This window comes from Cynoglossus semilaevis, chromosome 11 (genome assembly GCF_000523025.1).
Source record: "Cynoglossus semilaevis isolate Cse_v1.0 chromosome 11, Cse_v1.0, whole genome shotgun sequence".
Classification (NCBI taxonomy): domain Eukaryota; kingdom Metazoa; phylum Chordata; class Actinopteri; order Pleuronectiformes; family Cynoglossidae; genus Cynoglossus; species Cynoglossus semilaevis.
Window position 1 is genome coordinate 7,064,074 of NC_024317.1, and position 25,505 is coordinate 7,089,578.

A 25,505-nucleotide genomic window follows, 5' to 3' on the forward strand; every position below is an offset into this window, starting at 1 on the left:
CTGTACAGACGGTAAGAATGTGGACATTAAAGTCCATACACTATTCTGTATCACCATGTAAACTCCTGACTAAGACTTGAAAGCAGGTCACAGGTCAGAAAGCTGTTGGTAAAATATTCAATAACCACACTGTGGGGTTTAGGGTTTTAGCACACTCAGGAGATTCTTCTCCTCACTTTTATAGTCTGTGTTCTGCCTCATCCTCATCCTCCTCCTGGCCAAGAATATCTAACACTGAACTAACAGTAACACTCAGAGAGTGACATTAATACTGCACGACACAGCGCTCCAGCAGGACTACAAATGTTTGCCTTTTTAATCCAGGGCTCTGCAGCCTTTGGTCTGGCCTGTGCTGACAGTGATGAGGATGGAAGAGGAAAAGTGTTGCAGAACTTGTCTAGGCCGATGCAGGAAGCGCCGTTCTGGAATTCATGACCTGAGCTGTTCTCAAATATTTGCGCAACAAATCCAGTGAGAAAAACACACCCGGCGTGTGCTACATCTAATCACCAGCGGGGCGCGATGCGCTCCTTACTGTAAACCCCGGGTAGAGCGAAGTGAAACACGGCACCAGGAAGATGGGAAGTGGCATCTTTCTTCCCTTCTTCTTTTCTCCCCTGCTTTTTTCCCTCTTTTATTTCCCTCTCCTCTCAACTTCTCTGTCCTGGGATGAGCTCTAGTTTAATTGTTGGATGCTGGTGTCTGTTGCAGTGGCTGTCACAGGAAGATAAAGAGTTTTTCCTGGGGCACAAGGAAAGGAGAGTGCAGTGATGAAGGGCCTCTCTCCTGCAGCTCCGCTGGCTGCATTAGCCTCGTGCTTTATAATTGTGTGAAGGGGGCACTTGCACTGGCTCCCTCATTACTCACTGGCATGGCCAGTCCCTGGCAGGTAGACACACCTTGTCCTCTAGCCTTCTTCCTTTCTCTCTCGCTCCCCTCTTTTTCTGTGCCTCTGTCTCATTTCAGGTTACCCCCGAGTTCCATCACAGCCCGTCCCTCTCCTGGGCAATCCTCCCCATTGTTATTTTGACAAAACACTGCCACCGGCACATATTGCCTCTTCTTTTCCCTGACTTAATTTGACTTCCTACTGTGTAGAGCGCACCGTATTGTTCAAAGTTTGCTATGACTGATGTCCACCGTGCTACAGTGTCATTGCCTTGGTGTTTAACTTTTGATGAACAAGTCAGTCATGGTGTATGTGAACGCAGCAAGATGTGAAACCAGCTGCTTGAACTTTACCCTTTTTACATAACATTGTTATCTGTTGGAGTGAGCATGAGTTTTCATGCTTTGTGTAAAAGCGGCCATCCGTACAGACCAAACCATCAACCAGATGCAATGCAAAAACATTGTCGGGGGTCTGGGGCAGGTGGTGCTTGAAAATCCTCACCTTGTTCAACATAAGGAATGACCAAAAGGTTTGAGAACCAGTCAGTGTAGAGTGACAGTGGATGGTCATGAAAGAGGATTCATTAAATAATTAAGAGAGGTTCATTAATTGCTGATGTTTGTGTGTGCAGTCATTATCATTTAAAGCACTAAAATGAATAAGAACTCGAGGAAGTCCATGATTAACAATAATCTCCTGATTTTTTTTTTTTTAACTCAGAGACGTTTCCCTCTAAGTAGACCAACCAATGACTTCAAAGCATCTCCATGAATTTTTAAAAGTGCAGTATCATCACAGTAAAGCACAGGAATTGCTATGCAGACCAGGTTCTCTGAGATCCATCTTTTGGATCCTGTGACGATGCCATAAAAATGCCAGGATCAGCCACGACTGGATAACAGGTGTACTATGTGATCTTCATGGTGGATTGATTTATATGGAATGAGGTTGGCCAGCAGTGAGTGGAAGACCATTAGATGACATAATTGAGATGCCTCGAGGGATGATTAGTAAATCGTACTTACAGCTCTCAGTCTGGGTTAGCAGGAGCGTGCCTCACATTCATGTGAGGTAGTTGAGTTCCCTCCTCTTTTATTCATATCCATGCATCATTTAGATTTTTCATGTTGAATTGCCTCTGTTGTCAGTGGAGGCTTCAGGTAATATTTAACAGTATGCTTCCTGTTACATTCTACCAACCTCATCCTTCTGCATCTGTGTGTTTCCAGAGGGAGGTACGTGCGAGGTGATTGCTGCCCACAGATGCTGTAATAAGAACCGCATCGAAGAGCGTTCACAAACTGTCAAGTGTTCCTGTTTACCAGGGAAAGTGGCCGGGACAACACGCAACAAGCCCTCCTGTGTGGATGGTAAGGACCTCGATTTTTAATGTTTGTCGTTACAGACTCCTAAGACCAGAAACACAAGATCTTTTTGACACATTTGCTAAATGGAATTTTTCCTTCAGAAAATACCTGGTGCACCTAAATGCCCTCAATTCTTGTAGACTGCAGTTTTGTCCTACTGAAAACTACATGTCATAAAAAAGGCTTCACTTCACACCAGCATTCTTAAAACCCTATAATTCAGGCATAATCATACTAGTAAAAACGTATCTTCACATATGCAGGCTGTCCGTGCTTTTGTTACTGATTAAGCAACATTCCATCACAGATGCTAACTGTTCCACTTTTTATTGTCAAGGGGTTACATTATATTTTATTTGTTTCTTTTAAACAAGCTGGAATGTGGACTCCTTCGATTCTCGAACAGGCTTCTGAGAAATTCCCTTAAAAGATTTAAAAAGTTCTTTATTGGTTTTGGGTAGCAGGATTTTTGAAGATCAGTTTGACAAATAAAACCATTTTAATATTTCTGGGGGAGAGGGGCATTTTGAATTTTTGTTGGACCTTGTATGTCTAAATAAAACATTTCTGTGATTGTTGGGGAATTACGAACAAACCATTCTTAATTCTCAATAACAATGCTATTGTTAAAGAGTGATGTAAGTTGGTGTTTCTAAATTCTGGCCCAGTGTAAGACTCATACAATGGGGTCTGACCAAGCAGCACACTTACACAGAAATAATGGATTCTATGAATTCCTCTTTTGGGGGTGTGTGACACAGACAAAGCATTTCTGTAAAAAAACAAAAAACAAAAAAAAAAAAAACTTATTTTTCACAAGCATACAGCCAAAGTCATGTTTTATAGTTACAGAATATACACTGTCCCACAAGGTGCATTTTCACAGTGTGATCCTGGTCTTTGTTTTGAAAAAAAAAACACATACTGTATGTATGGTTTAATGAGGAATAGCATCACATTCTCTGTCAATTCTAATTAATATTTAACAGTACAATATGGATTTGTTTTGATGTAAATGAGGGAACAGATTCTCGTTACTGTGTTGTGTTTCGAACTGTTCTTAAATATTCACCTGCCCTAATAAACCCCCCTAAGATCAGGGTCATATCAATATGCAACATCTTGGCTTAATACATTTTTATTTCCTGTAATAAAACCACATTATTCCTTCGAGGACCCAGCAGCACAATGCTGCCGGGTATCATGGGAGACCAAAAAAGAGCCAGTCGGACCACGAGCACCTGAACAAGGAGGATGTTACCGACCACATAGCCCAAGGCTGCAGGGGCTGTTGGAAATGAATAACTAATAAACATGAGTCAGGGAAGCTCCAGGCTAGTGCACCTGAATTACTATAGCTGGAAAAAAACAAAAAACAATCAGGCTGTGGGACACCAGCTCCATAATGTAAGAAAGAAAGGAAGGAAGGGAAATCACAAGTCCACGCAGCAGAACACTGCTGCCCCCTTGCACCTCGCAGAGCTCATTTCTTGCACCTCAGCCTTCATCCTTGCACCTACACCTTCAGTCGAGATCAGAGTCATCGCTCTGACCGCCCTCACACCAAGACATCACAGCAGAATACATTCATTATGAGGGATGTTACATGAAAGGCCAGGCAGGTCTGCTCAGTGTGCTTCACAGGGTTGGTTAGTCACAGCTGACACTGAGGAAGATCTCAGAATAAGAATTTGATACGATGTATGAATGTCACCAAAGAACGTCTCCTGAGGGCATGATAAATTAGGTGTGTAGTAGGATGTGTGTTGGTGCATGCTGTTACAGTATAGGTTTCACAGTTCAGTACATGCAGGAGAAATACTTTTGAGTGTGAGGATATGGAAGCTGCTGGTAAATTCAACCAGTATCAGTGACGGAGCGACCATGTTGCTAAGCTTTGTTTTACTCAAAATCAAAATCTCAGTGGACTAGGTTCATATGTTATTAAACATATTGTCATTTTAGTCAAATAATAATTAAAAAATACACATGTTAATTATAAAGTCCTATTAAATCTGCATAAAATTATTTTTCAAAAGACAGCACTTCTGTTACAGTGATGTCTGTGAAAAAACTTCTTTGTGGATAAAGACTTACTTTCAGTGAAGAGCTGAAATTTCTGTCCTTGAGCTTTTTGTAGAAAAAATGATGTTGTGTTTGCCCTTTGGTTAGAGATATCTCCTGAATGAAACATTTACAGAGCTTTGACCTTGGGACTTGTTTTTTTCTTTAAGCAGACTGTCCCGTCCTTGTGTGGTGAGGCAGACACTGTCTTGCTGTGAATAATGGACGGCGGTCTTTGTACTCGTCAAATAGATTTTCTATTCCGAGCCTTTGTCACTACATGTTGTCTAGACAGATCTCATAAAAAGAAAACGTAATCAGTCTGAGGTATTTTTTGACCAACAACAAGTTCAAGCTACATCATAATCACTCCTGTTTAATTAGATAGTGTTCAAAAAAGTACTTAAAAAGGGGAGATAAACGTCACACTGCTGATGGCATGAGAAACACATTTTTTTCAGTATTGGTTCTCTCTTGTGTGATTTTACTAATGGTTCCATCTACAAAGTTTTTTTTTTTGTTGTTTTTGTTTTTTTTTTTTGTTTACCACAGACAGACACAAGGTCATTGAATGGTGAAAGGCTTATTTAGCACCAAATTTTGATTTTGAAAGTGGTATCTTGGTGTTGTATTTGAATATGTATTGGAGCCTTTCACTATTCTCTTCTTCTGGTGTTTCTTAGTTCTTTAGGTTCTTGATTCAGAAAAACAACTTTTGGAACAAATATAAAATGTATAAACTTGTCTTTATTTCTTATTAAATGACTTGCAAAAAGATATTTGCTGCAATATCTTTATGACAGTATTAGTCATTTGGAAAGTATGTCTAAGGAAGGAGGCATCTGCTGGCTCACAGTGGTACTGCACATTTGCTTTTACATTTATGAGTGATTGAAAACAATGAACTAAAAGCACAAACTGTATATGCAGTATGCAACAGCAGGCAGTTGGTAATGTAATTGCAGTGGGATGCAATCTTACTGGAGCACTGAGCAGAATAGCCTGATATGACACTGAGATCATTAAGGAACGGAGCAGCTTTGTTAGTGAGGACGTTCGGCAGTTTCCTCATTTGTCCAAACAAACTCTTTGTTCCTTGTTTTCCACCTGATTCATTGTAGACGGAGTGCAGTTTGCATCAATCAGTCTAGAAAACAGACCCATATGGGTTTGTCTTAAGGTTCCGTGTGTCCTTCACTAATTACCCACATGTGGATGAAGGACAACTGGTAACCACATGTGGCCCACACTAATTCCTCTGTTTATGACAATGCACAGTTTGTGCCCATGCAGAGACTTGTAGAGCCCATGTGGCCGATCTGGTGGTAAATTATGACAAATGAAGGTAAAACACACACGATAGCCCAGTAACGAGGAGCAGTAAAAGAAGCGGATATTTGAGGGAGTTTTAGAGAAACACAGTAGCTTGGGCTAGGGCTGTAAAAAGATGAACATTTTTGGTTGGATCAATCACAGAGCAGTCGTGGATTAATCGTAATTAATCATGATTAGTCAAGACAAATCCACATCCCAGACGTACCTTCTGCACTGGTGGAGGTTAATTTAACACAATCCGAGCGTCTGTGTGGAGTCTCAGCAAACACATGGCGTTGAGATGGTATTTTAAGCCTATAGTTTGTTGTGGGAAAGCAAACGTGTCCAAATAATCTCGTGTGTCTCAGCAGTGTATTGGTGTGACATGGATGAATGGTGGAATTATGGGAAATGTACAATGCGCCAAATGCGCTAAAATTTTAATCTGATTATTCCTCACCCATCAATTTATGTGATTAATCGTCAATATCGTCAGCCGTTTCTGAAGCATAAAAAAAGAAAAATAAAGGATGTTTAGACTCCATGCTTCAACCTTGTTTCTGCCTCCTCCTGCTAGCGTACTGTGGCATAATTGTATTGATAATCCTGCCTCATAGAAATAGCGCTGAATAAATGAGAGATGACAAGTCAATGAGCAGAAAGCTGTGGCACTGGGTGTTAATGCAACACCCTGTAAGAGCAAAAGGAATCACACCTGGTTTCTCATTCATTTTTATCACCATTTGTTATTGGTTATGAATGTATGTCAGGGCAAAAGTAATATGTTAATAGGAGCTAATTTTGGCTTTAGGGCTGTCATCTGCTGCAATAACACCAAGTTTTCTTTAGGTAGAGATACATAAACACCAGAGGTCAAACAGCACTGCCGCATCAGACTGTCTAGGAATCTTATTTCTGAATGTGTGTGTTTGTCAACTGGTCCCCATAGGTTAACGCTGCACTGTGAGGGATTACAGACTTTTGTTGTCACTGGTTTGCCCCCCTAAGCAGTGCACTGGCCTGGCCCAGATGGAGCTTTCTCCCCAGGTCTCAGCATTATTAATGTATCATCCAGATAAGAAATCGTGCTGCAGCCCAACTCATCTCATCTCGCAAACCCCCTGGGGGACACCTACTGCCACTGTACCATACACAGGTTATGTACCCAGAAGAAAACAGAAGGAGTCAGAATAAAAATAAGACGTTTACCTTCAGAGGTCACTTGTTTTGGACACAGAGCCTGGAGGACTAAATACCAAATTTCTAGCAAAAGGGTCAGGCTTTGTTTTCTTACTTTCTTCAGACTTAGTGTTGTCAACCTCCACCAGCACAGCATGGCCAATACCTCCGCCAATGTGTGTTATTGAAAGAGGCTGCTCTTTGGATCTACAGGAGGTCGAAAGCAGCACGGTGTTATAACGATGCCTGCTGTAAATGTATAAAGGGGTTTCATGAAATTTAAAGCACCTATCTGGTGTTTTTACTGTTAGACACTGATGGTGTGTTTACAGATTCTTCACCTGTGCACAGGTTCTTTTGATTGTTCCATTTTCCTCACACTCCACATGGGGTAGGGTTAAGTTTATAAAGTGTGAATCTAAATATCTAAATACGATAGATTGAACAATGGATGGATGGATAGATGGATAGATAGTCTTCAGATTAACTCCTTCCATGTGTGTATATTGTAGCATAGTCCGATTGCTTTTTGAGCAACACAACCCCAGAGCCAATTTAGTACAGGTAGTGATGTCATCAGTATTCCTGGAAGGGCTTGAATCATCAACTAGAGTGAGTACGGAATCAAACTCCAGACTCTCTGATGTTGCTCTATTACTGGTCATTAGTATCAAATGCCAACATCAAAGCATGCAGCCAACAGTGCTTGCACTGTCGCCAGTCTTCACCACCTTGTGAATGTGGGTCATGTGGGGTTATTTCAGCAGCTATTGGTAACTGCCTTGTTATTAATATATGAGAATGTGACAACAGCTTGTGTTATGAAGTGTCATGCTCAGTGGGGGGTCCGCTGTCAGATTATCCCCAAAGTGGGAATTGATTATTAACTCTGACAAGGAGAACTATGTCCCAGTTATGTCAGGGCCAAGGAGGCTCTTAGTGAAGAACATTCCTTTTAACAAGTCAAATGCTCCAGCTTCGCCGGGCTGATCACATGCACTCAGATTAGACGCCTGTCACCGCACGATGGCTTTAATCTTAGCGTACGGCATGTGTAAGATGTTGCGCTGCAGCGTGGACACACACAGATACAATACATATATAGTGGAGGCACTGGGATGCTCTGTTGTGTTCCAGTGCTAACACCTTGTGTTGTCATGTAGCTGCTGCCGTTGCAGCAATAAACTCTTTCATCAAGAAATGTATGCAGATGCCGCTGATCACTGATGGGGAATGAACCCTTCTGTCTGGCTGCGGGCGCATGGAACAGAGGATGACAGGTTGTCATGGTACATTTGAGATAGTCTGGGAGGATGGTGCTCCCTCTTGAGGGGGAGGACAAGTGTATTCATTACTGGTCAAACACATGCACATGATGAACTAAATGGAAACATCATGCATTTGCTACAATAACATTGTCAGTAGAAAAAGAAGAAAGTGTCAACCACAAATTTAAAAAAACATCCTTACATATTTGATTCTTAGGGATGAGATGTACAGTATATAGAATGGGAACACACACATACGCACATGTACACCCCTCCTTTATACCCCCCACACACACATTTATTCCATGCAATTGCAAGTGGTTGGCAGAATGATTCCAACCTGCTGCAGATACAGCCTGAGGGTGTGGACAGAAGGTATAGATTATACTGTACAACAGAAAACTTATTTTTTCTTCACATACATAAAGAAACGTGAGGAGAAAAGAAACAAAAACAGAGATACTCCTGGGTCAAAAACAATGTTTGCATCTTTTGGGAAGTTGGAGATAATGACTGTAAGGCCGGTTCCCCCTCTGTCTTTGTCACATCACATTGAGTTTTCACAGCGTCGGTGATGTGATTAGACTCTCTACCTTTCACCTGCCAGCAGTGGATCTGACCCTCAGCTGAGGCTGAAAGGTTCTGTCTTTTTATTTTTTATTCTCAGAAAGCCATGGTTGGAGTGTTAAAGAAGGAAACAAAAGAGAAAACAATATAAAACAAAGGCATGAAATGTTTTCCTGGTTTATGGGAGATACATTATACAGTATCTGCCCTGATTCACATATTGAGCCTCTTAAACTAAAGGGAAATACGCAGTTCGTCCACAAGAGGCAATCTAAGCATGATAACTCCAATCTACTACTGCTTAAACATACCACAAATCTGAAGCGATTTTACAGCTTTTATAGAGCTCAAATGTTTTTTTCACGATTATATGAAAACTATTACACGCCTGGCACATAAAAAACTAATAACGCTAACGTTTGAAACTATTAGAAATATTTTTTAAACATTATAGCAAAATCAGAAGAAACAAAAATGCCACATAGTTTTAACTAAGCCAGAATATTTTTTTTGTATATCATTTGATATGTTTTTGGAAATGCTTTGGTCAAAACAATGTTCAATTTCGAACAAAAACTCTTGCCTACACAAATGGTTTTATTAAACCATTTTTATTTTGAAATACAAAACAATAGTTGGCAGGGGGCAGTGTCATGAGCAGTAGAGGATTGATAAACTATGTGACATGGACCAGGGAGAACAGACCATGGCAAGGGGATTTCATTGGGTCCAGCATCATTCACAGAGAAGTATGTGCATCAAGAGGGATTCACTCTTTATTCTGTAAGGAAATGTGAAGTGATTTAGTTTCTGTTTTACAGCTCAAAGACGTCTCCACTAAAGACAGACGGGTGACTCAACCCTTGTTCTGTGTGGGGACATTAGTGTAGGTGATTCCCCTTCCTCTCCCAGCATGGAGAGGTAGCTCCCATTCATCCATACACCTCATCTGTGTCAAAGTGCATGTTCAGCCCCTGTGTTGCTCCATATGAAACAGTACAGTATCAAGTCTGCAGCCTAATGGAAACAGTGTCAGTGCAGCCAGTCAGGGTGTGACAGGAGTCACGTGTTGAAATATTGGTACATCTCTCATGCATACGTTTTCTTTTTACACAAGTAACAGTGCATTGCTGAGTGACAAACAAGAAAAGAGATAATTATTCTATTTAATTGGGATGTACTATATTTACATTTAGATCATATTTTTATTTAGTTATAAAATCTAGAGGAACTTTGGCATTCCTCTGTCTCCAACATATGAAATAAAAGAAACAGGATCAGCGATATATGGGTGGTATAACCTGAAAATATTTTCAATTGTTTTTTTCAGAAATAATATAGGGTCTTTAAGACATGTGATTGATAGGAAATAATATTCCCTTAAAGCAAATATTGCATTAGCTCATTATTTTCCCAGAGGGCAAAGATCTACGAGTATTCAGCCGTCCATTTATGATTTCCTGCTGTAATTATACACCTGCTTCACGCTCCCTTGACCCCACATTGTGAACAATGTTTGCACTTACACCGAGGTATTATTAAAAAGGAAGTGCGGTTTTAATCATTTTTTTCCACTGACTTTTTGGGTGCTTTCACCGCTCTTATGATGGTGAATTGATTAGTCTCTTGTTGGGCTAATAACTGTAATTACAGGCAGGTATGGAGTGGTGATATAAGTGCTCAGGTGAAAGGAGAAGAAAAATACTCCACGATTGCCCCACTGATTCATCATCATCATCCTTCACTTCACAGCTGTAAATTAACTGTACAATCTGCGGGAGAATTTAAAGGCGATTTGCTTTCAGCTCTGCACACTGACCTTAGGCGAGCTATTCACCAAAATAAAATAAAGAGCAACCATAAAGCTGTAGAAAGAATAAAGGTGCCATGCAGCTGGTCCTGGATTAATAAAATAGACACATTCACGACTCCTTGCCCTTATAGGAGCATATTCATACTCTGACACGGACAGAAATCAATTCTCCCCCTTGATCCGTCAAAGATGTTCAAAAATTCTGCTACCTGGCAGGGACGTGCCAGCGAGGTTCAATCCATCACGGGGCCCACTCAGCGGCAATCTGACAGATGCACTTGTAACAGGTCCATCGCTTCATGTTTTTCAATCAATTCAAGCCTTACTCTCAGTTGTTTGTCCATCAAGTCTGCAGACTACAGTCTGCTACATGGTCAACGCGTCCAATCAAACATTCTCTCAGTTTGTTGATTATTCCAAGCTCATCTGTCATCTTTGACAGTGTGATAAAATGTGAGAGACATATTAATTGACGCCAGTTCTTTATTGCATGGAACCTACTGCTGATGCTTCAAAGGACATTTTGTGTGAATGAATTGTACAATTATTAGGGCATATTTAAACTCTTTCATGTCCATGTGGGCATCACGTACACACGGTGTTAGTACAAGGAAAGTGAACTGCACACAACCAAATGTGACCTCTGCTTTTAACGCCCAGTGCTCCCAGTGGGGAGGTGCAGCTCAGTGGTAACTTGGCACCTTCTGGCACCAAGTCCACTTCTTTAACCACTAAGCCACCACTGCCATCCCTCCTAGATAAGTAGTCTTTGGGGATGTGCACCTGGGCTGGGGTTTAAACCAAACTTCATGTACACCAATAACTACAATCATGCATTTCATTATTTAAAGTTTTCTTTTACAAGAATCGGTCCTCACCCTACACCTCACCATAACCTTACACCACGGGTGTTCACACTATTTTGGCTTTTGAGTTGCCATTCTTTCTATTAAAGACAAATAAAGTTATAAATATAAATATGGCTATATAAACTGAACACACTTTATATATATAATTTAGTTTGAATACATATTTTTCAACCTGAGTTTGAGTAAGTAGGCTTGCATATACAGCAGTATTGATTTAGTCAGGTAAAAGAAACCTCCTTCCACCTGGAGGCTGACTCTCTCAGCGAACAAGACTGCAGCAGACAAAACAATGGAAACTGGATTTTAGCAACTCAGAAAAAGGCAATCGATGAAGAATACACCCGTCTCCAAAGTGTAGCATAATGATGTGTTTGGCTGAAGCTGAACCTTGGAAATGTTCAGCCCCAAACTCCTGCAAGAGTAACTGATCGTTTTGAACAGAAGAGTACACAGGAGCAGCTGGTGGAGGGGACGCCTTATTTAGTAGCCAGATTTAGAACCTGGCCTGCTGTAGTCCCCTGCCTTTTGCCCCTGACAGACACAGAGCAGTAGTAAAGTTTGCTGATGTCGGAACAAAGGTTGTGCCCTCTAAGCTGATGATTGCACAGGGAGTAGTCAAAGTAAAACGACTGATAGAGGTCAGTGGTCACTAGAGAGTGATGCATGGAAACCAACCCAGAAATGGCTTCCATCCAATGGTCAAGGTCAGAGACTGATGTCCTGGCCCTGCTGCAGCCCCAGACACAAGGTGTTCATACAGTACTGGATGAGGTAGTTGTGGCAGAAGAGAAGCTTCTGTCTTTTACACTCTCTGTTCATACGCAACCATGGAAAAAAACTGTTTTTTACACATTGTTGATTATTATATCATCCACACAGGCTGCTCTGTAAACCGGATAGGTTTTAACCGCGCTGCTCTGCCTGATAAAATATATGCAGTCTTTACTTTGAGTTTTGACTAACGGCAAGAATTGAGTTATGACACACTGTAAGAACGGAACTCTGAAATACTGTAAGTCAAGGATCCCTTGTATTGAAAATGGAATCAGGTCTAGATCTGTCCCTGTCAATCTGGTGTAACCAAACAGGATGTGCTGTATTTACACTGCTATTTGTATAGCTCTTATTATGAGTTCTGACAAAAATCAAAATGTTCTACAGTACCTTAAATGAACTGAATTTAAACAGGCCGTGTTATCTCGGCATTGAACATTAAAAGCAACTCGTTCCACGTTGTAAAGGGAGAACAGGTCATTGAATCACAGTGGGCAGTGCACCAGTGTGAGGTAATTAGTGGATAAGGTAAACAAATATAACTGCAGCCAAAGGGCAGGTTCACAGCTGGGTTGTTGATGATCTTCTGTGTCTACAGGACACATCGAGTGGAAACTGAACAAGTTCCCTCAACATCAAGAGGAGGTCGGTTAATGTTGAAATGTGCAGCGACCATGCAAAGGAATAAGCAACCAATGAATGGATGCTTTAAATTACTTTACCTTTCTTTTGTTTTTGACTTTGTACTATTTTTAACACATTAACTTAATTTGATTAATCATAAAATACACTTGCGATATTTATTTGGGGTGCTGACCTATTACTATTATGTATCGAGTAACACAGATGTTCATCTAAATCCAAAACAACTATAAGTCAGAGTGTAGGTGAACACATTCCCATGAGGGACTAATTGAGCATATGGACTGCAGCGAGTTAATTAGAGGAACGTATACACTAGGTAAACAAAGCCCACGGTCTAATTATTAATTTATTTGTTTACGTTACTCACGTTGCCTATCTGTCATTGGGGAGGTCTTAGTAAACAATTTAGAGAAGACACACACACACACACATTCACACACAAAAAGAAAGACAGAAGAGTTGGCGGGAAGGAGAGGAAGGAAGAGCGAGATCCTGATGAGAAGACGTGAACATATTTGTTTGCGTCAGATAGCTGGGGGAAGGAATTTGGTTGGTGTTAATGAGAGGCAATTAGTTTTGATTAAAAATGAGTCTGCGCTCTAACATGCAATGTAGCAAAATGAACAGAATGATTAATTTCTTCGGTAAAAGACATTATCGTCAACAGTGAGAGCAGCTCATGCAGCAATGGCAGGATGGGGGAAAAAAAATAATAATTTCTACAACCGGATGAGTGTGTTTCTCTGAAACTGCTCAAAGAGAGTGGACGGGAGCACACATGTATTATACATGTCCTCCTGTGTCATACTCTAGATAAAACTAGACAAACAAAACTGAGACTGCTTTATAGCAATGTTTTTCGCAGACTCCAGTAACTCCTCCTCAGCTTTCGTGAACTGTACACCACTATTTCGTTGTTGTGTCTTTTTATTTAAGGTCTCCAAGTCTCCATGTGTCACATTTAGCAGAGGTAATTAGTAGAAAACGTTTCTAGTTTGCGTGATTGTTTTGTGTAAGTAATCGGCTTTGACACAAACTATTTATTCAGCCACTCTTTCTGCTGTTGCAGAGCTTAATTAAAATCTAGAACATGGTTAAACACTCCGACGTTGTTTTAATCAGGCAAAACGACAAAATAAAAGTTTCACTGTTTTGACTGACTTTTACTTTTTCCTTTTTTTTCTTAAACATGAATGCAGTCAGAAAGTGATAATATACCTGAAGTTTTTACCTTTGCCATTGTCTAAACTTGTGAGATGCATTCCTGTAAAGGTGTTCATTGATTTTGTCATTGATTATTCGCAGCACCAGCAACAATCAATGAGGAAAGTGATAGCGTCGCCTGTTTTTATGAGATAACTGAGACAAGTCTTCTACAGATACATTTCAAAAATCCTATCTTGTGATTTTTTTAATATACTTTTCAAGCTACTTGAATGCATCTGTGTGAAAATGCTACAGTAAAATATCACATACATCAATTTTCAGCAGTTAAAAAAAAATCAACTCAGAAATAAGCTGCAGTGTGATTTCAGTGAAATATGTTCCCCATTGTCAGTGGAGGTGAAGAGGGAAGTATTCTCCCTAACAGGTGAAAGACAGGGAACCAGACACATGCAGCCATCTGCCTCAGCATTTACAGTGAAATGGAAAAATGAGAGAGAGGAGCAGATGTAAGGAGAGGGAGATTAAGAGGAGCAAACAGGAGCAGATGTAAAATGGTCGGCATTCAGTACTTTCACAGAGGCTGTAACAGTAAAGTAAAAACCCCTTCTTGGTGAAGCAAAGGCCACAGTAATTCCCCCGATGTGCTACGGAGTGAAAATGATAGGAGACGTCCTCTGTTGGACGCACGCTGTGGTCTGAAAATGTCACTTGTAATTGCATATTTCTCCTTTAAGGTTTTTCTTTAGTCACTTTTAATTTTTTTTAATATGATGATGAACTAAACTTGCCTGTGCTTCACCTTCCACAGCATCAATCGTAATTGGAAAGTGGTGGTGTGAGATGGAACCGTGTCTGGAGGGAGAAGAGTGTAAGACTCTGCCTGACAACTCTGGATGGATGTGCTCCTCTGGGAACAAAATCAAGACCACGAGGGTAAGACCTCACACAATCTCTCTCTCACTCACACACACACACGACCAATGCACAAATACATGTAAGGCACATGACTGCTATGGATGTGTGTAATAGTTGGTTCTTTTTTCTTATTATTTTTACTATTATTTGTTCAAAGTACAAATATCCATAAAGTATATTCCTGTAATGTGAGATTTTACTATTCAAACTCCCTCTGTAGACTTGACTTCTCTAGACTTGACGAGGCTTCTACGCCAATTGCCAACTTCTTTTTCAATGTATCCTCTGTCACTGAACAATCTAGAACAGTGGTTCTCAAACTGTGGTACGCGTACCACCGGTGGTACACAAGCACCCTCTAGAGGTCTAGTGAAAAATTCACATTTTCACATTTACATATTCAATTAAACAAATCTGAAACATACGATCTAGAACAGTGGTTCTCAAACTACATAAACATCTTTATAAACATCTCTCCTGTGGTGGAAGCTAACAGGGCAGGCCTCGGCTGCTGTATTCTAATGTTGGTCATCATGGTGGTACTCAGAGAGATCAATGTTTTCTCAGGTGGCACAGAGTATAAAACGTTTGATAACCACTGAGCTAGAAGTTTGTTGCATCAAACTTCCAGGCTAAGGAGGGTGTGTACAGGTGAAAGTGTGTCAAGATCACACACACACACCGTGTTAAACAGGACCGGCCATGAAAGCAAACCATCTAAGTGGTCTGAACCAGTCGAGACAAAAAATAAACAGCATGAATCGGGGCAGTAAACTAACCGGTGGTCCCTGCCTTAGGCTACAGATGAATCTATCAATGGTCACTTCTGCTCCTGAGGTAGATTTCAGCTCTGTAGGCCAACTCTAAACACAGCAAATAAAATAATGTCTTATAGGCAGCGGTCCAGCACTCCACGACAGGTTGATCAACTCAACTTGTACTCATTTAATTGACTCACACCTTGCTAACAAACACACACAGCGGCACCACCATCATAAATAACGTCCAGTGCTTTGTGACAATCCGTGGTCTCCTCCCAGTGGTGTTCTACAGATTTACAAGCCAAAAGACATATTCCAGTCACTGGCTGTTCACAATACTCTGTTCAAGCTTAAAATTTTCAAAAAGAAACCGATCGATGGGGGGCTTTCCAGCCTGTCAAGGTAAGCTGCTGTATTTGGTTTCCTTCAAATAATGCATCCGAGATTCTTAGTGTAGTTTGCTGCACAAAGCAAAATAAGCTTAATTTAAACAAAATGATTGTCTTTAATATTTTTGTCAGTTATAGTAAATGTTAATTTTGCTCATGCATTTAGAAAGAAATGTATGAATAACATTGATGAATTTCCAGAGCAAGGAGGTCAGGGGTCAGAGCCTGAAGCTGCTTCTCTGCTAAATACACGTGTATCCTCTTTTTCTTGACCGTGTCTTTGCAGAACACCCAGCCATACTCCCCTTTTTAGCTTCTGGAAGCAAAATGCAGAAGACGTGACAACAGCAAACAAGCTGCATTCTTGCTTCTGTAAAGGTTAGTCTTTGTTTTGGTATTTTTTTCTCAAGCTGCTCTCTGTCTCCGAGTCCCCGTCTTTTTCACACCGCCGAGTGTCGGTCGGAGCAGTAGGTGGGGAAACCCTCTCATGTTGACTGACTCCTCATTAACCCAAATCTTCTACACAAAATAATCAACTGAGTGTTTACATGCTGTGCATGATTAGGCAGACGTGACACAAATACTCAACGCACAACCGCCTACTGTAAATATTTATCTCCAAGTACAGGCTGTGTGGGAATAAATAAAAAATTAGTTGCTGCAATTTTTCCCTGTTATTATATTTATCACTGGAAAGTAGTGTAGAAGGAGAAATATGCCTCTACTGTAGCAGCCTTATTAATTAATAGAGAATGGACCGAACCACAGCTATTTTTTTATTTGTTTACTTTTCGTTCAGATGAAAATCTTAGTTTTGTTTTTTGTTTTTTTGGTTATCCACAGAAATTTTGAATGGATGTAGCTGTAAAGGATTAAAAATGCCATTGTTGTTTGGATGGGGCTTCTATGACTATGTAATCCTAATTACATGCAAATAGACAGGAAGGGATGATTTTACTTTAAAATTCATTATAAACTATATGACACGGAAACTTGATTTTTGCGAAACAACTCACTTTTTTTTTTAAGTAAAACTACAGGCTAGTTATTGAGTAACAGGACATTTTGAATGGTTGTGGTTCCATAGTATAGGAATCGCATCTGCCTTACAGACAGAACGTCCTGGGTCAAAGCCCCAGAGGAACCACATACTCAGTGAGTGTGGCTGTGTGGCAGCCTGTGAATTTCCCCACCGTGGGACAAATATGGGACAACTTTGTTTTTGTAAACTTGTTTTGTGGTTGATCATCATAATGGTATCATTAGCTGCATGTTTGGTGGAGTTGACTAAAAAATAAAATATTTCAGGCAGAGGTTAAGAAATAGAACTAAAGCCAGAATCGTTGATGATATAGCGATGCATCAGTGGCCGTGGTCTGGGGATTTGCATTTCTTTTGTATTGCACTTTTCTCCAGAAACTCATTATAGTAAGGAACTCTGTGAAGCTGAAAAGCTGATAGAAAACGACTGCTGGGCCTACATTTTCAAACAACAATACTGGTTTGACTTATGCTGAAAACCAATAGTACATTATAATTGAAAACATATAAACAGACAACGTGGGCCACGAAGAGTGAAACTTTTTTTTTTTTCTTAATTACCCAAATGGGCCGAAGGAGCTCGATGGGCTAGATATTATATCTCTGGTGTCTTCAGTTGATAACCTTTGCAGTTCCATGGCCCACAGGTGCAAAACTAAATCTTTGCAGTGGCCCTTTAGGTGGCACTGAAGGTCTTGGTTTGGGCCATGGCCTCATGATTTAGAATCACTGTCAAAGAGTGTTCGTATGTGTGACTAGAAATGACGACTCATATGTCGGCAGTTCCTGCGTAGACACTAAGTGAACTGCCCAAACGTAGGCCGAGGAAAGATGGTACTACATGTGACCCAGTCACATGATGTAGGTCAGCCCTCAGGAGCCCACCAGTGAAGCTCCAGTAAAACATAGAGCATCTAAGTGGAGTTCATTTAAAACAACAGCCCACCAACGTATTTGAATCCAGAGCGTGAGTTTAACCCATAGCACACGTCGGTGTCTGTGTCCGTGGTGCATTCGCAGGATCAGCTCCACTTCCTTTCATTACTTCCTTTGTTCATTGTCTTGTCCCTGTTATCAGCCATTGTGTGGGCTCGATTACAGTGGCTCACACAGGCCTGCCAATCCCATTAACCACTAATCCATGACATACTGCTTGCTCCTCTGTACGAGTGAAACTAGATATCTCTGTGTGTGTGTTCGCGTGTGTGTGTGTGTTTGCACGCGTGTACGATGTCCCTGATACCTGTGTGTTTGTGTACATGCTGTTGTGTGGCTTCTTATCAGAGTCCACTTAACATCCTGATGCCCCTCTGAGGGTCTTGTTGAAGGAGCTATCAGCACACAGCATAGTCCACACAGCTACATGAAAGGCCTTTCATCCTTCATCCTTTTCCAGCCAAATTGCCTCATTTGTATTTGTTTTGTCACAAGACACCAGGACAGCAACATGGCATTGTTTTATTTTCCATTTCTTCTAAGCCATGTAATTTCCTGCAGGTTTTTTTTTTCTTTTTATTATTTTGCTCTGAAAAGTGTCACTGAGGTGCACTGAGGCAGGCACACACACATGTACACAGGCAATCATTTTATTTTTAATACAAAAAAAGAAAAAGAAAACTGGCATGAAAAGCAGAAAGGCGGTAAATCCAGTCCCTGACACCCATGTTTCTTCTTTTCTTTCTCTATGTCTTTCAGAGAGGGAGCCCTTCAATGCCTGCTCTGTAGCAGCAGACAAGGCAGGCCATTTTGTTTGTGGAAGTCACAGTGAAAAAGCAAGTCTGGGGAGCACCTTCCAAAACATTTCGCCCACCATAGATCTGCATTACCCGCTCCACTGGCTATCTAGAACAATCCATTTCTGCTCCCTTCAAACAATTATACACCTTAAGCCGGGCAGAATGGGGGAGGCAGTAATAGAAATCTTTGTTCTGATTGTTTTTCTCTATCATTGCACTTAAGTGAATGTCACTGATATTAAGGCAGGATTCCCATACTGTACATATTTAAGCTAAAAGTCCCATAAGACATCTAATTAATTTGAAAGGCTCTTCAATCGCCTTGGCTCTTTGTCTTAACCATCAATACACACACACTGCAGTGTACGACAAACGTACTATAGATGCACAGGAAAGGAAAATGCACACTCTGACAGGACAAGCTATTTTTTGAAGAACACTTTCAGAGCAAAAGTGACCATCGATCATGTTGTACATCCGCCGTTTGTTTGTTAAAATTAAGAAGTTGCAGTTGATGGAAGAGAACAATAGCAACGCCTCATTTGCTCACTCCCATCAAAAACACCATCTTGTATTCTTCACCCTCACTCTTGTATATCATATCATAAAGACGCTGTAAACAGTGTCATTTGGTATAAATAATAAATGATTGTTTTGAGAAGTATGACACTGTAGGCTGAATCCAGCTGCTAAACTGTCCAGGTTTTCATTTCTATAGAGTTAAAACGAAGCCCTACTAATTATTTTAGGTTTGTTTGCTTTGCTTCACTATTGCCATTGTGAATTTCACATTAAATGAATGTTGGTGTATTTTCATGTCTGGAGTCTTCTGTTTTGTTTTTTAATTTTTTTAGACTCTACCCTTTAAGGAGGTTTCTCGGGCGGTCTGATTGATTTGTTCAGCTCTAAATGGGAACAGGAGGAAATGGGTGGAGTGTTTTTCCACTAAATAAATTCTTTCACTGAAGCAATTGTCCTTGGCTCCTTTAACTAACTGAAGTCAGAGTAAATTGTGATTTAATGCAACCTTTAAATTAGTATGCCCCTGGCTTACGTGACAGCAAAGATTGGATCTATGCTAAACATCCCTGAATAATCCACCTCTACTGGCAGCACCATTATTTAAGAAGGCAAAAGACAAAAAAGGAAACACAGAACTCTCTTAGTCACTCACACACATGTGGGCTGAAATGACACAATTTGCATAGAGACCTTCTTCTCCCACTAACAAACCTCTGGTGGGTTGTGTCTGAAGGTAGAGAGAGCTGTAATGTAAAACCTGCTACTGCTGGAGGTTATCCTGTGCTTTACCTTAACTGATCATACGGTGGACGATCATACGGTGGACGACACACTCATGAAAGAGAAAGTATAACATGTGAACTGACAAGAAGTAAAGGTTTTATATCTGAAATGCAGCTTACTGCAGCGATCTGGGAAACCATGTGTCTTTTGATATTAACCCTGCAAGTCAAGTAAAGTAATTAGGTCATTTTCGAGGAATGCTGTGAAGGAGTCAAACAGAGGCAATCAAGGAGAATGTGTGAACTACATGAAAAAGTGAAAGCAATTTCGATGAGTTCTTTAAATGCAGCTAAGGCAAAGGCCCCCCATCAGCCGACATATCCACAAGGGCAAAAAGGTACAAGGTAGGTTTAGTTGTTAACAAATGTGGATTACGGGATCCTGAGAGAGAAACCTAGCAGCAGGCACCGGGAGCCAGATTTTGGACCAAGTAAAAAGACATTTTTTTTAAATAAAACAAAGTAAGCGTTGCTGAATAATCTGTAAGACATAAACAACATGAAGATCAAGTTTCTACACCTGAAAAACATTAAAAGTAAAAGAAAATTATATCAAAGGCAATGCTACAGCATTATATACAACCACTACACAGTCCTACAAACACTGTTACAGACCTTGATCCTATTCCAGGGACCGGGACGGTAAGGTCTGCAATGCAGAGAAAGGGAATCAGTGTGTGTGTATAAAAACGAGGCAGGTGAAAAGGTGAGGATACAAGTAGTACGAAGAAGTGAGGGTGAATAAGTTAATGTCAGGTTAAACCATTCTGCGTCAGGCCGTCTACTCCGTCTACTCGGCCCTCCTACACAAACTGTCCATAAACTATGTCCCCCTGTTTCCCTTCTGCCTGAAAGCTCTTTCTTTAAACCTCTTATGTCCATTATCTCCATAGATATACATTTTGTTCTGTGCACTTGTCCATACCATTTCAGCCTGGCTTCTATGCCTTCTTGTTCAAACTGCTAAAGCTAAGCTGCAGCTCTGATGTGTATCTTCACCTCGATCACCTCCAGTCCTCCCCTGTCTTTTATACAGTGCAACTTTCTCCAAACCATAAATCATAGCACGTCTCTGTGTTATAAACCTCTTCTTTTAGTCTGGCTACTGTTCTTCCCTCACCCATCATCCCTGACACTCATCTCCACTGGCTCTTAACAGCACTCTCTTCTTCTTCTTCTCTTCATGTCTGCACCGTGTTGCTCTGAATGGTTTAACCTGACATTAACTTATTCACCCTCACTTCTTCGTACTACTTGTATCCTCACCTTTTCACCTGCCTCGTTTTTATACACACACACTGATTCCCTTTCTCTGCATTGCAGACCTTACTGTCTTCGTTTCTCTATCTCATCTCAGGTTACAATGTCATCTGCAAACATTACAGTCTGTCACAGTGATTCCCAACCATTGTGTCACGGCGCATTAGTGTGCCGTGACAGATTAGCCGTTCTGCTGTGGAAAATTATCCAATGTAACTTAATTGGTCTGAAAACAATGCAGATCATTTGACTTCATTCATCCAAGTGCCGGTGATGGGTAAAACAATAGAATTCCACTAGGTGGCAGTATATAGTGATGAAAAAAAAAAAGAGTTGTTGACAAGACTTTCATGTGCGTCTCTCCTCAATTCCTGTGAGTATATTAAAGTTGTGTTCATCTAAACAGGCACAAGCCTCACAATGAGTTGTGAGTTCATATTTTATAATGTATAGTTTGTATTATATTTTTGCTTGGTGCTGTACAGTTGGATTTTTAAATTGTAAAATATGTGTTGTGGCTCCAAACAGGTTGCAAAACATTGATCCACTGAGGCACCTGCCTGAATGAATCAGTTGACCTGTCCATTGTTACTTCAAACCAAAGTTCTATATCTGATACCTGACACAACCTCAGTACTACTTTTAACTCACCTCGTCCCTGACTGCACATCTCACCCCTGTCTCGGCGTTCTCTCCCCAGTTTCCTGTTCAGTTTTCAACCTCTTCATAGCCATGCTTTTCTCCTTCTCTTCCACTCCAATCCACTGTCTTTCCTCATTCTTTCCTTCCTTCATTCATTTCGTTCATTCTTCAGCTCAACACAGTAGTTTTTTTTTTTTATCACACGCCACTCTACTTGCTCTACATTTCCATTTCTATTATCTCATAAAATCCTCAGTCAATAAAATTGGCTCACAGGTCGTTTCCGTGTCACTAGCAAAATTACTGCCATTCTGATGATCCATCTGTTATTAGTTTCATATTTAATGTGATTTTCGAGCTCTAAAAGGCAGTGGTCACCGGCAGTTTTAGCTGTCAGTCAAATGATTGATGATTAAACTGGCGATCTTCACAGTAGCTTTGTACTGCAAACTTTACTCTTTATAAATAACATATGTTTGTAATATAAGAATGGTGGGGTTTGGGCAAAAGCAACTTTCTAAATATATGGACTTTACTAGCATGCTAATGTCTAATGTTCTACAGTAGCCTCGTATTTCAACAACATTATAGGGTGTTTGCCAAGTTTTAATTCTAAATCTCAACGATATATATTAATTATAAATACAAAATTCAAATTGTATTCAGACAAAAATTTTAAAGGCTGCAATTCTGCAGTGCTTCAAAACTTATGGACATCGTGTCATATATTTTAATAACAAACTTCAGTAGAGAATTATTCCAAAAACAACATTCACCAGCAGTCTTAACATGGCACTATTGTACTATTGAAATGTGTCTGTACCTAAAGTCTGAAACTGATGTTGAAACAAACAAACAAACAAAAAAAGCTGAACCAATGTCTCAGATAAATGCCTAATATTACACAGTGGGGGTTCCGAACCCATTTAGCAACAGCACAAATGGTCTGAGTTCAAGTCAACATGTACCAAAGTGGCAATTTGTGAAGCAGACATGCACAGCATGAAAACACCTCTGGGGTCTTTTTTCTCCTTTTATATATTTATTTAAATGAATCTTTTTTTTTTCTCTCTGAAGTAAGCCAGAACTAAACACACCTCCATTCTCTGCTTTGTTGCCTCTCATAAAAGCCGTCTGCTTTTAGTAGAGAGAAGAACCAGGAGGTGAGACCGAAGCTGTACAAAACCTTCAGAGTTCAAAAGACATTGCTGCGTTTTTGAAACATGCAAACAGAGAAATTCTTCAGGGTGTAATATTCACATTTGTACGCCTTTGTTTGGCTAAGTGTATGTGTGTTTTCTCCCCCTTCTCCCTCCCCCCCTTTGTGTTGCAGATTCATCCCAGGACCTAACAGAGAGTTCCTTCAGCAGTGCTACGTGCCAGGCTCTCCCCCTTCATCCACCCTTTTCCTTCCCACCAAATGGACTAGAACTATTACATCCACCGGTACTGACTGGATTACCTGGGACCACAGGAAGGATCTCCACCTAGAGAAAACAGACTTACTCATCTGGTGCCAAGGATTTGAAACCAGACTAATCCCCTGTTTGATCAATGAGCTCCACATTGGTGACTCCTCTTTACCAGACTGCGGCCACTTCCTTTATCTTTCTCTCTCAACCTATCCATCTCCCACTCTATTCTCACTTTGCCTCAACCCTCAAAAGTGAAACAGCTCAGCAGGTGTTGTTCGGAGGTTGTTAAAACATTATTTGAAGACGTTCGCCCAGGCTGCCTGCCTGCCTGAGGCAAAGTGGTTTGTGGAACCTACATGGACCTGAACATGGGAGCCATAGAACTGTGGGGGGAGGAAATACCTCGATTTCCTTTTATTTCTATGCAGATGGCTTTTGAATCGGACTCTCATCTTCAGTGGGATGGCATTCCAACAAGGACACAAGGACGATTTGGCTGTAACATCACGGGATATTCAGCAAATTTGACTGCTAACAGGTTGAAGAGTCCAAGAAAGCTTTTCCAGGGCCGTCAGTACAGTGTCACCTTCAAGTTCCTTGATGGACGTTTGACCTTTTGTCCGTGGGCATGCCCAGTGTAAATTCATTAGCTCTTGTTTCCTTTCTTTGTATCATAATTTGTGTATATAAACATATATAAATACATACATTAGATGACAGATTTAAGAAGATGAGCCTTTAAACACATGCCCCTGAATACGCTTCAGAGGACCTTATCGAAATACAGTGTAGTGTATGCTTGCATTGGAAACATGTCACAATGGAATACAAACAGTGAGTACTGGTCCGTTTTCACCATCCAGCAACACCATTGGTTTTAATCTTGTAGTGGAAAAGGTTGTTTTGAACTGCTTCACAAAGGAAGCAGCACTGACGAAGACCCCCCCCCCACCTTTGCTCCTAGCTCCTAGAAAAAATTGAGACCATCGTCGAACACCTAGCATCTGTCAGTGCTGTGGACATGGTGGTCATGGATTGAACTGCTTTGCTGTGTTTGCTGTGCCCCTTCAACACTAGAGACAGATGATTTATTCAAAGTGTCAGTGAGAAAGTATTAGTCACAGTGGAAAACATACAGTTATCTACCCTGTAGATACAAGTACATTACAGGACAGCCTTATGAGAAATAAATATGGTTTTCTATACTGATTCGCTGCTTCCCACTTCTTTACATGATAACCGGTATTTTGAAAAATGTTCTTCTTATCGCAATTTGATATGTTGAAACACTTGACATGTGGGTGAAAGATCTTGTCAAGTGTTTCATTTGTATGATGTGTTACAGTGTGTGCAGAGGTTTTTGCTCCAGTAAACCAGCAATCAACAACAATGAAAATGACTTACGCAGCACTGACGAAGAACACACACACACACTCACATACACACACACACTGATTTATCAGAACTCAACATTCAATTCATTCATGCAATTAGAATACAGCTCTTCAATATTGTGCTGGGCAAAAATCCAGATCATTTTCAATATCTGCCTGCTTTCTCAGGCTGATATGAGATTTGTCTCTTCCCCCGATGGACGCTCCAGTGTACATTCATCATTTTGGAATTTGGCGAGTTTCATGGAGCCCTAAGCTTTGCTGAACAGTTGCAGAAGGTAAGAACGAGACAGACACATCAATCTCCCAGCAGTCTTGCCAGAATCAGGAAATAGTAAACTGACAGAGAGGAAACAAGACCATGTTTTTTTCCCCTCAATGAAATGTTTTCTTTCATTTGTTTACTCATATCTGGTCTCAAGCAAGGGAAAATGGAAGAGAAAATGACCAATTTAATCACTACATTGCATCTCTCTCTTTTTTTTTAATATATATGCATTTTTAAATGGGCCTCAAACAGAGTGAGGCAAAATTATTCCCCAAATCAATTTATCTGCTAAATCTTTCAAAGAAAGATGTATTTTTTTCATGCTCTTTACCTTGTAGAAATTATAGGCCTCATGTTGTGAAGCGGGCTCCACTTCATTTTATTCAAAGCAAAAAATGCACACAGCATGAATAGATAACAAGGGTCAGATCCTCCTTTTTCGTCTCCTTCTCTACCTTGTA

At 40.5% G+C, this 25,505-nt stretch overlaps 1 protein-coding gene across 5 annotated transcripts in view; it reads left to right on the forward strand.

The window, feature by feature from the left end:
* tafa1b (TAFA chemokine like family member 1b) overlaps positions 1-24,737 on the forward strand; it is a 116,305-nt gene extending 91,568 nt beyond the window's left edge. Inside the window, exons 3-6 of one of the 5 annotated variants that reach the window (XM_008320343.3) lie at positions 2,122-2,262; positions 14,728-14,852; positions 16,271-16,362; positions 18,721-20,090. In XM_008320343.3, the coding sequence (XP_008318565.1) occupies positions 2,122-2,262; positions 14,728-14,852; positions 16,271-16,297 (293 nt within the window). In that variant the 3' untranslated portion in view covers positions 16,298-16,362; positions 18,721-20,090. Of the gene's footprint in view, positions 1-2,121; positions 2,263-14,727; positions 15,223-16,270; positions 16,363-18,720; positions 20,091-23,300 lie in introns of those variants that run through there. The other 4 variants (XM_008320341.3, XM_017036927.2, XM_025060147.1 and 1 more) reach the window with 4 other exon arrangements.
* Positions 24,738-25,505: the final 768 nt, after the last annotated feature.